Source organism: Etheostoma cragini, chromosome 3, assembly GCF_013103735.1.
Source record: "Etheostoma cragini isolate CJK2018 chromosome 3, CSU_Ecrag_1.0, whole genome shotgun sequence".
NCBI lineage: Eukaryota > Metazoa > Chordata > Actinopteri > Perciformes > Percidae > Etheostoma > Etheostoma cragini.
The window spans coordinates 22,420,959-22,431,856 of NC_048409.1; the positions used below are offsets into that span (position 1 = coordinate 22,420,959).

The window sequence follows — 10,898 nt, forward strand, 5'->3', positions numbered from 1 at the left end:
CTTCATTAATGAACTGGTCCTGTTAGGAAAGTTATCTCGCTGGTCCAGTGTTAGCCCCACTGAAAAGACTGGGCCCAAAAAGAGCCAATTTCTCCTCCAATAAACTGAAGCCAGCTGCTTCTTACATGCAGAGAAAGGCTCAAACTTTCCGTTGCGTACATCTACAAGAGAAGAATGTGCTTTTTCTTCTCTCAACATGTGCTGCAGTTACTAAACGTGGCCAATTCCCAAAACTCAGTAAAATAAACTGGGATTTTGATGTAGAGCATGAGAGCCAGCCGCACTGCAGGAACAGCTCAGCATCTGTACTGTACAGAATGTGGCATAGCTCAACGGAAGGACACTTCACAGCAAACACTAATTGATATACAGTAAAAGGATGCGTGTGTCTACATCAGGTTTTTATGATGTCAATGAAAACCTCACATTTCCACTCCTGTGGTGCGAACATTTTGTGAATAGCCTTCAGATAGTCCTGGCTTGACTGAAGAAAAAATAGACAGCACTGCCTTGAAACAAAAACAGTTCCTTAAAAATAGACCCATCAATGCCACCATTAGCTTACGTCTTACCATTTGTTAGCCAAATCTATTGTATCATGATGCTTCACAGTCAATACAAGGATAGTGTAGTTGGGGAATGGAGTCAAACACGGCTTCTGGTCAATATTTCCCGAAGAGGTCTAAAACTGAAATGGAAAGAGCAATACTGAGTGAAAGAAATCCTTGGCTTATAGCCGCTTTTGACACCTGCCATTAAAGCTCAATTTCTGATACATTTACATTTTTTTATTTCATAAAACAAATGCACAGCACACTGCCATACATGTTACAGAAAACATCTCTGTCATAAAGAAGTATTTCACAATATAGCGTTTTATACCAAATATACTTAATAATCCAAGGCCTTTACTTACTGTTATTCTTTTAGATTACAGCATTTATGGCAGCATCCCCTAGGCAATGCAGGTTCAATCAATTGTCCTTAAGACAGAAAATAATAATTCTTCTGGAAATAGGGGGGACCATGCTATATAAGGGAGTACGGATCAGAATTAATTCATTTTAGCAAAGGAAATCCACATTTTGCATTTTGAGAAAACGAAGCTGGCATACAGTTTCAGCACCATTGTGCAGTATGTTTGCTGGGACAGAAATGTAACCATAGACAACATGATGATGAACACAGACACAACCCCAACACTTAAAATGAATCAAATAATCCTCACTTCAATTAATGATGATATCAATAAAACAACCATTTGGGCTGCATCATATATATTTGTTACGGCACAACTATCACCATCATTTTCAAAGTAATCACACCCCATGTCATAGTTATAGATGTTTAAGTATTTATGTCTGTATATTTATATATGTACATGACAGCAAGATGTCTGTCAAGGCTTGACAAGTCAGAGTGACCTGTTGGGGCGGGATTGACCAAATCATTCCCTAACTGATGTCAGTGAACTGTAGCACTTAAAGGAGACAAGCATAGAAAGCCGAATACACTCATGGTCCTCATTAAAGCACATCACCATAGTTGTGGTCCTCATTAAAGCACATCGCCATAGTTACATATTGACATGGTGTAAAGTCTTAGGTAAGTCTGATCCACGTGGCAACTTCACGTTTTCTGTCCCTTTACTTAGTAGCCCACTCTTAAAAAGTCCTAAGCCTATTTAGGCACTGAGTATGTCCCTGAGCGTCTAAGCACTAGCCCGTGCTGCCTGCTGCGCCTGCCTCCTCTGGTTGTAGGCATTGTACACTTCTAGGAACATGTCCTTGCATGATATGCGTGCCTTCAGTTTGGAGCAGATGAGGAAGGAGCCGGCCATCTTGCGGTGGAGGGAGTATGACTCCTCTGGTGGAGGGGTAAGGCGGTGGCGTAGCATGACAGGGACAAGGCTCTGGATGCGCTGGGTGGTGCTCTGGGTGCCAAAGTCAAAAGGCTCCACGGACGCAAAGGCTTCGCCAAGAATCATCACCGCCTCCACATGGGCATCCTCATAGGCCTGGTAGGGAGCATGGAGAGGCATTAAATCCGTGTGCATAATTATCAACTGAAGTAGTGTTTCAACGCAAAAGCTAACAGCTGTAAAGTAGAACAGTAAACCATAACAGTAACAGACTTTAAGATGCATTTTGAGTGTGTACACAGAGATGGTAGAAACTGTGTGCTGTGTTTATCTATTATGGAGCTATACTGTATAAAATTCTATGGTATATGCACATATTTTCACATCTCCAACTTAGAACAAATTGTGTTTTTTATGCATGCAACAAGTACTTTTCTTCATTTTCTGGCTATATTCCTCTATCCATTGCCAAATTTGATATAATACTAGGATAAAGATGTCATTAATAAAAAAACACTTTGAGGTCATACAGTGTGAAGTTTGCCCAATACAAAAAAAAAATACTTACGATACAGCACTCACTCAAAAATATTTAAATCCTGACATTTACAAAGTAAGTACAGGAGGAGGTAGACGGAGGAGGATAAATATAAATAAATGAGCACAGCAGCAAAGACCAAAATACCTTACCTTGGCCTCGAAGCCTGTCAGGAATTTCAGTTCCTTTGATTTGGAAAGAACAGTGGCTCGATCACCCACGGAAGCTGCGTGCACCACCTGAAAAAGAAAACGCGCACACACACACACACACAAATCTTATTGCATAAATCATGTTGGGTTTCACTGGTGGGTGTCCTATCATTTTAGATTCATCGTACCTGGATGTAGTCATCTGTGAATGCTTCTGGGTAGCCTCTGCACGCTCCAAAGTCCAACAGAACAACCTACAGACAAGATAAGAGTGTTACGCATCTGCTGCACATGAGGATTTTTTTCTGGTAGGTACAAGTAAATAATTGGTTAACATGGCATCCATTTCTGTGTTAGACAATTCATTTACAACTTCAATACCAGACTCCCATCACCTTGTTGGTGTCTGAGTTGTAGAAGAAGTTGGCCCAGTTTGGATCTGTCTGCATGAACCTGAACTCAAACACCTCCCTGAGACACAACTGGAGGATTCTGAAACAGATCTGGAGATGGGAGGAGAGGCGAGGGTTGTGTTTACTGCCATGCAGTTATTTTCAGTATCATTTTAAAGCTAAAGCTCTGGTACAGTGCACTGCCACACGCTCGCCATGTCTAAAGATGGTGCATTACTGTCGGACAGGTCATGCTACAAGTGCATAAATCTCAACTGATAAATGCATATTTTTATAGTCTAATTTACTGCTGTCCTTTTTACTCTGTTTGAGATACTGCTCTTCCTGTCTCCAGTGCACCATGGGATCCATGTTACCTGGTTCCTGGTCTCCTGGTCCAGGTCTACGCAGCGGTCCAGTGGGACTCCTTGTACAAGCTCCATGGCCAGCACCCTGCTGCCTGACAGCTCATCAATCACCTCAGGGACTTGGAAAAACTCATTACCCTCCAGCATGGACCTGGAGGCCACATAAGATGTATGTATAAAGGATTTTTAAGGCTGATACCGATACAAATATTTGGTTATTTAAAAATCCAATATATCAATACATATATATTTTTTGAATCCAGAAACGCATTACAAAACCAACAGATTTCCCTAACATTAGTTATTTATGAGTTGTTTCTCAAATATAATAAAAAATTGTATTGTCACAACAGAACAGAGGAACATCAAAATATATAAAAGTTCTGATAAATAAAATGTATAAAAATACAAACTTAAGATATGAAACTTAAAGTCCTTTGAACAAAAACACATTGACAAGAAAGAAAAAAAAAACAGTGTTGCCAACAGGGACCTTAGTAGAGCGTCCTCTGGTGGACAAATTATGCAACGCCAACGCTCATAACATGGTTGACTGACCATTTTATTTTTTAAATATTCATCATTCATTTAAGAGATCTTAATCTCAATGTGACGGTAATAGCTCACAAGTGGGCTTCAGGGTAGGAGGCGTTATGGTTCAATATGTCACAAAAACTACCTGAACTTCTTGGCACACTCTGCTTCCCTCTTATAATCACACTCCCATGCCAGCTCCCTCTGAAGAACCTCTAAGCTGTTGTCTGCAAACAGACCTGTGGAAAAAAAAAAAAAAGAAGTCCCTCAGCAGGGAAAACTAAAGAAAACATACAGACGCAGTCATCTTTAAACACATTAATGCAAAGTGTGGAAACAATTATCATGGTGTTTTTGGGACTGTGATGGTGTATATTACCTAATACCTACCTAATAAAACTAAAGTTATGGTAGTTTAATGTTCTTGACTGAAGCGTGTAGGATTGAGTATAACAAGGAAACAAAAGAACATCTATATTAATGATGCAGACATCCCTATATTGGCACACAGTAACAACTGTGCCACCTAGTTTTTTGACCTGCTACTATAGCACCACCCCTTGGTCTGAAGTAAAAATGCTAGAATGAAAGAAAAACTAATTAATGGGAGAGCAATCTCCAGTCACTTCCCAATATAATGACAGGGGACGTTCAAAGAATAACAGCAAAAACTTGAAATCTCCAGCTGTTTCAAGATACTAAATAGCCTAATTTCAATTCTTATCCTCAATATGGAGTCAACACCAAACACTACAACAAATATTATAAAATGTAGTTTTTACCTCCTGGCAGGACAACGCTCATTTTTAGGACTGACATCAGGTTGTTAATGTCACTGTGGATGCTCTCTGCAACTCCAGGGTACTGAGAGGAATATGGCCATAACAGACAAAAATCAATGCAGACACACATTGAAAGAGGTTACAAGGGAGACAGAAATAGATTGTGTATGAATACCTGGATCTTCATGGCGATCTCTCTTCCGTCTTTTAACACCCCATGATGCACCTGGCCTATGGAAGCTGCGGCAAACGGTTTGTCTTCAAAGGACAATAGCTTCTCTCGCCAGCCTGGCCCTAGTTCCTCCACGAGAACTTTCTAAAAAATCAGACCCACGCAGAAAAGAAAAAATGAAAAAAAAGCTGCACATGTGAACTGCCAAACTGATTAAAAGAGACACTCTTTTGTGTGATCTCATGTCGGAAACACACTCTGCAGCACTTTCCAATGAGGTTTTGACACTATTTACTGCTAGTCCACAAATTGACTCCGTGTCAGGGACAGGAGGAACTCTGCTACTTACATTCATTTGCCAGGCAGGCATGAAGTCTGCGCTCTGTCGGACCCTCTCAAAGATCCTCTGAAGTTGGGGGCTGATAAAGGAGTTGTCTGAAGAAAGATTTCAGAAAAAAAACAACAACAAAAAAACATTTTCACTGCCCAGAAATCCTCAGTGACTGCAAGGACATCTCAACAACATTTTGCTACAGTGTGTACCTTGAATGCTGAGCATCTGTCCGATCTTGAGTGCAGCCCCACGGACCTTGCACAGTGTGTTCACTATTCTCTCAGCATTGGCATCTGACAGAAGAGGCGAGTCTAGCAAGGAATTCTTGTCTACAAAACAACACACACACACAAGTATTAGCAGTTATATTAGCAGCACATCGTACAGAAGTACAATAGCATGAAGAGCAACAAGAGTAATTTGTCTTAGCAAGAATCGAATAGCAAGTGCTGCATGTAAATAGTTAGGCTCCAGCCCTTGCTAGCCAATTGTACAAAGCAGCATGTAAAAAACGGGGCAGTAGTACTTCTTAAACACTGTTAATTTAACACATATTAAACCCTGCCTTTGAGTTCTTGTTAACAGCTTTGATTTAATGCCTGTCCAGTGCCTGGCAGGTGCTGACACATTTGAAACTTCTCCAGGGCCGACCAGCTGTCCATGTGTCTGTTGGATCTGCCAAGTGTGCACTGGACCAAAAGCTTTTTCACAGGATGGGAGGTGAAAAGCAAAGGAGAGGAGAATATCTTTACCTTCATGTTGTTTGCCTCCCAATGACTGTTTTGCCATTTCTGCAATGGCACCAATCCCAAGTCCCACTGCCAGGCCTGCAGCAGGAATACAGAGACACAAGTGATTCTGAAATCAGGTACACTTAACAGATGTTTATGGGAGACATTGATTTAAAGGCCCGGTGGCATGATCATTTCACTTTATCTGGTTTTGTTGGGTGAAATCATATTCCATGTCTTAAAATCTTTTGCAAAACATTTTGATTTTAAAAGTTTTGACACTTGATAAATACAGATAAAAACTCCTCATTGTTGTTGTGAAAAGCATTATCTTTTTTCCTTTTCTTTGTAAATGCAGAGGACACTTGGAGTTGTGAATACAAATATGTATATATTTATTTTGGTGCTTAGTATGATATGTAAAGTACATAAAGTACATTGTTCTTACCCCCAAAATTAACCAGCCTGCTGATTCTTGTGGCGGGCACCTTCCTCTCTTTGGCCCGGTCACTCAGCTGGGGGAAGACATCCCAGATAATAAAAAAAATGTATTTGAAATCATTTTAAGAGTGTTTTTTGGTTGTTGTTGATTAACTCTAGACTTGTGTGAACACAGAAACAAAGGGTAAAACTCTTCAGACAGTAACCTTGATTAACATCACAAAGCACAACAAACGGTTTATGAAACACACTACATAACATGAGTCTACTTCTCAAAATATACTCCTAGCACCTGTCTGTAGTTCATCTCCTGCAGGTACCACTAAGAATATATAAATACTATACATTTACTCAGCTTGTGTGTGTGTATATACACATAATCTGCAATCAAAGTTAAATCAAGTCAGATCGAGTCCTTAAACCAACCTTCTGTCTGACAGGTTTGATGAGGGCCTTCTTGGCCTCCCTGGCTTTCTTGATGTCCTCAGGTGTGAGTCTGGCCACCACCGTGTCATGGATAGATCTGGTCTGGTTGTAGTACCGGTGGAGGCCAGGGTTTGTGTGGAGGAAGCGAGCGCTCTGTCCCGGCCAGCCCGACGCTGCCCCTGGGGAAGGAGGCACTCCTATGTAAGATAGAGTAGAGGTCTTCATTGACTACTTGATGTGAAAATGAGAGAACAATAATGTGACTACTTTGCAGCTTTATCATGTTATAAAATATTTATACAGTGAGGAAAATAAGTATTTGAACACCCTGCTATTTTGCAAGTTCTCCCACTTAGAAATCATGGAGGGATCTGAAATTGTCACCGTAGGTGCATGTCCACTGGGAGAGACATAATCTATAAAAAAAAAATCCAGAAATCACAATGTAGGATTTTTAAACTATTTATTTGTATGATACAGCTGCAAATAAGTATTTGTACACCTGTCTATCTGCTAGAATTCTGACCCTCAAAGACCTGTTAGTCTGCCTTCTAAATGTCCATCTCCACTCCATTTATTATCCTAAATTAGATGCACCTGTTAGCTGCATAAAGACACCTGTCCACCCCATACAATCAGTTAGAATCCAACTACTAACATGGCCAAGAACAAAGAGCTGTCCAAAGACACTAGAGACAAAATTGTACACGTCCACAAGGCTGGACAAGGCTACGGGGAAATTGCCAAGCAGCTTGGTGAAAAAAGGTCCACTGTTGGAACAATCATTAGAGAATGAAAGAAGCTAAACATGACTGTCAATCTCCCTCGGACTGGGGCTCCATGCAAGATCTCACCTCATGGGGTCTCAATGATTCTAAGGGGAGAAATCAGCCCAGCCAGAACTACACGGGAGGAGCTGGTCAATGACCTGACAAGAGCTGGGACCACTGTTTCCAAGGTTCAGAGGAGTCATGGGAGAAAGTCATGTGGTCAGAAGAGACCTAAATATAACTTTTTGGTCATAATTCCACTAACTGTGTTTGGAGGAAGAAGAATGATGAGTACCATCCCAAGAACACCGTCCCTACTGTGAAGCATGGGGGTGGTAGCATCATGCTTTGGGGGTGTTTGTCTGCACATGGGGACAGGTCGACTGCACTACATTAAGGAGAGGATGACTGAGGCCATGTATTGCGAGATTTTGGGGAACAACCTCCTTCCCTCAGTTAGATCATTAAAGATGGGTTGAGGCGGGGTCTTCCAACATGACAATGACCCAAAGCACACAGCCAGGATAACCAAGGAGTGGCTCTGTAAGAAGCATATCAAGGTTCTGGCGTGGCCTAGCCAGTCTCCAGACCTAAACCTAATAGAGAATCTTTGGAGGGAGCTCAAACACCGTGTTTCTCAGCGACAGCCCAGAAACCTGACTGATCTAGAGAAGCTCTGTGTGGAGGAGTGGGCCAAAATCCCTTCTGCAGTGTGTTCCAACCTGGTGAAAAACTACAGGAAACGTTTGACCTCTGGAACTGCAAACAAAGGCTACTGTACCAATTATTAACATTGATTTTCTCAGGTGTTCAAATACTTATTTGCAGCTGTATAATACAAATAAATAGTTTTAAAAAATCATACATTGTGATTTCTGGATTTTCTTTTTTAGATTATGTCTCTCCCAGTGGACATGCACCTACGATGATAATTTCAGAAACCTCCATGATTTCTAAGTGGGAGAACTTGCAAAATAGCATGGTGTTCAAATACTTGTTTTCCTCACTGTATATTGTGTTATGGATGCATTTATTGATGTAACATTTCGCTCAATTTTCAAAACAATATTTACAACAATCAATACAAAAGGACTAATGCAGTTAAAATATTCTTTAAAAAAAATAATAAAAAATGGTGCCACATACTTAGTGTATGTCACTCCCTGTGCAGGTTGACAAGGTGGTACTGACAGTACCTGATGGCCTCTCTGCTGCAGCTCCAACTTCTGTCTGGCTTTGCTCCGGAGCAGCAGGGGGGAACTCGGACCCCGTTGCCCATTTGGCTGCTTCTTCAGGGTCTATAGTCTGCCAACCCTCTGCGTCCGGGAACACATCCTCCTTTATTGACTGTTGTTAGAGACACAGCAAAGATGGACAAGTAAGTTAGCCAAATAGTGACTATTTGCACATATAACTTGGGCTGCGATTGTATTATCAATGAATCTGATCACTTATTCTTTTCAATGTTTAATTTATAATTCCATGTGTAGTTCTTATAAAATGCCCATCACAAGTTCCCGAGCCCATAGTGATGCATTCCGGAATCCTTACCGCATTGTTGCCACCCATAAAAGTGCCCACCAGTCCTTCCACCACATCCTGAGCAACTTTGACTGCTGCTCCCACTGAGGAGTTGCAGGTCATTAATCTGAGCTGTTCTCCTTGGTTGGTGACCAGGGCAGACCCTACTTTACCTGCCCCACGGAGCACCTGCAGGACTTCTGATAGCATGACTTTACAGAGAGAGGTAGAGAGATAGAAGGGAATCAAGTTAGACTTAATTACATTGTGTACAAAAAAAAGTACCAGACACAATCTTACCCCAAATTAGAAAAAGATTGCAAGATAAGGGTGTTTGTAACGTGACAGAATAGTTTAACCTTGGATGTGAATTCCTACACGTTACTGTCAAGACATGTGTCACACGTGTCCCAGCAGTAACGGTGCACCAGTGACCTGCTGACTTGTAAATACAAATTTACACATTTACAGAATTAAAGACTACAATTACAAAGCCTACTCTTGGCTACGCTAATTAGCTGGCTAGTCACTGGTTAACGTCAGTAACGTTAGCTGCTGACTGAAGCTTGAAATTACAACAAGACCAAAATACTTACACACAAGATGTATTCTTCCACATTAAAAACGGTATTGAATGAAACATGTTCCTTTTAATGATTTAAGCCACTCACTTCTCCTGAAGCTGCGATATCCAGGTTTTCCCCAGTGAATGACTTATCCTGCCACTGTCCACTGTTGTAGGTCTGTTTTGCAACGATTTAACACCCGGAAGTTCAAATTTGATTGACTTGACCGGGGACCAACCACAGGCCGACTTTCAATAGGAAGGCAGATCCATATGTAAAGGGGGAGGGGTGAATTATTTTAACCAATAGAAGTGCCTCTACCAGATGATGGACGTCTAAATCAGCATTTTTTGCCTAATTACGGTCAACGTAAGGCGGGCTTTAAAAGGAAAAACGTCCAATGAGGATTAAGGGGGTTTAAACATTTTGGAGGATGCCTACTATTATGCCTACATGCACGTGCTCACACCATTATTGTGGAGTCCAGACTCGGAAGAGTTGTGTACTCAGTCTGGAGGCTGTGACGCAGAAGAGGATGCTGTTGATTAGCATCCTGAACAACGTACGCCTCTCACCCACCCCCTCCATGACATTCTGGTTGCGAAGAGGTGAGGTCCTCTGGACTTAGTATAACATTTTTTGTAACTCTGGCAAAGTGCAATATCGTTTGTAGGCTATTTATAATAACCTCAATTTTGCAAATCCAAAACTGTATGCGTGCACGTGTAAAGGGCATATTTCAATTGTTTACTATTCTGTTAGAAAAGAAAAAGGAAAAAAGTAGGTTTTGACTTGTGCAATAAATGTCAGTAAGGTATACACGAGAAATATAACAGAGGGATGGACACACTGGACTGAGGAGCATGCTGCTCTAAGCTTTTGCTTTTGTCCAGCCTATGATGCAAACGTGCACATACTGACCGCTACGATACAGGCCTTCTGTATCTCTACCATTGCCATGGAACGGTGTTGTAACACAAAGGCACCTACATGTTTTGGAAGATATGATGACACATTAATGATCCATGTTGGCAAACTGTCTCATGGCAGCTAATAGACCATAAATAACATGTTAATAGAATTCAAACAAGAGTACAAAATTGTCACAACATTGTTATATCAACAGAGGAAAAGATGAGATGCCAAATAACAACAGGAGGACTTAAGAGAGAATTAGCGTACATGGTGAAATAATGAAACGCTTCATCGGGCCAAAAAGACCTAAATACATAGTACTGCGGTCAAGCCAGCCGACACTCGGATCGCCGTGGTCAAATCAGCCGACACTCAATTTGTAGTACGCGATTTTA

At 41.2% G+C, this 10,898-nt stretch overlaps 2 protein-coding genes across 3 annotated transcripts in view; one reads left to right on the forward strand and one right to left on the reverse strand.

Moving 5' to 3' along the window:
* Window positions 1–1,231: 1,231 nt before the first annotated feature.
* coq8b (coenzyme Q8B) lies at window positions 1,232–9,837 on the reverse strand. 2 transcript variants are annotated; one of them, XM_034868125.1, is made up of 18 exons: window positions 9,694–9,837; window positions 9,053–9,234; window positions 8,698–8,848; window positions 6,732–6,928; window positions 6,313–6,379; window positions 5,886–5,960; window positions 5,343–5,462; window positions 5,149–5,234; window positions 4,803–4,943; window positions 4,628–4,709; window positions 3,991–4,084; window positions 3,321–3,462; window positions 2,947–3,054; window positions 2,740–2,805; window positions 2,552–2,638; window positions 1,570–2,017; window positions 1,496–1,538; window positions 1,232–1,418 (listed from the first exon to the last, which is right to left on the reverse strand). In XM_034868125.1, the coding sequence occupies exons 2-16, from the start codon at window positions 9,230–9,232 to the stop codon at window positions 1,712–1,714; spliced, it is 1,902 nt and encodes a 633-aa protein (XP_034724016.1). In that variant the 5' UTR covers window positions 9,233–9,234; window positions 9,694–9,837; the 3' UTR covers window positions 1,232–1,418; window positions 1,496–1,538; window positions 1,570–1,711. The 2 variants fall into 2 exon arrangements, with proteins under 2 accessions (XP_034724016.1, XP_034724015.1); XM_034868124.1 differs by having other exon boundaries at window positions 1,232–1,538.
* Window positions 9,838–10,066: 229 nt separating this feature from the next.
* fbxo46 (F-box protein 46) overlaps window positions 10,067–10,898 on the forward strand; it is a 12,991-nt gene continuing 12,159 nt past the window's right edge. The window contains exon 1 of the mRNA XM_034868120.1: window positions 10,067–10,196. The gene's annotated coding sequence lies outside the window, so the exon portion shown is untranslated. The remainder of the gene's footprint in view (window positions 10,197–10,898) is intronic.

Bases quoted from the DNA above. Each gene is read 5' to 3' on its own strand.
- coq8b (XM_034868125.1), bottom strand. From the start codon at position 9,232: ATGCTATCAGAAGTCCTGCAGGTGCTCCGTGGGGCAGGTAAAGTAGGG. The intron at 5,961-6,312 runs GTAAGAACAATG...TTCCTGCTGCAG, and splicing joins CAGGCTGGTTAATTTTGGGG to GCCTGGCAGTGGGACTTGGG. The intron at 2,806-2,946 runs GTGATGGGAGTC...TCTTGTCTGTAG, and splicing joins ACAACTCAGACACCAACAAG to GTTGTTCTGTTGGACTTTGG.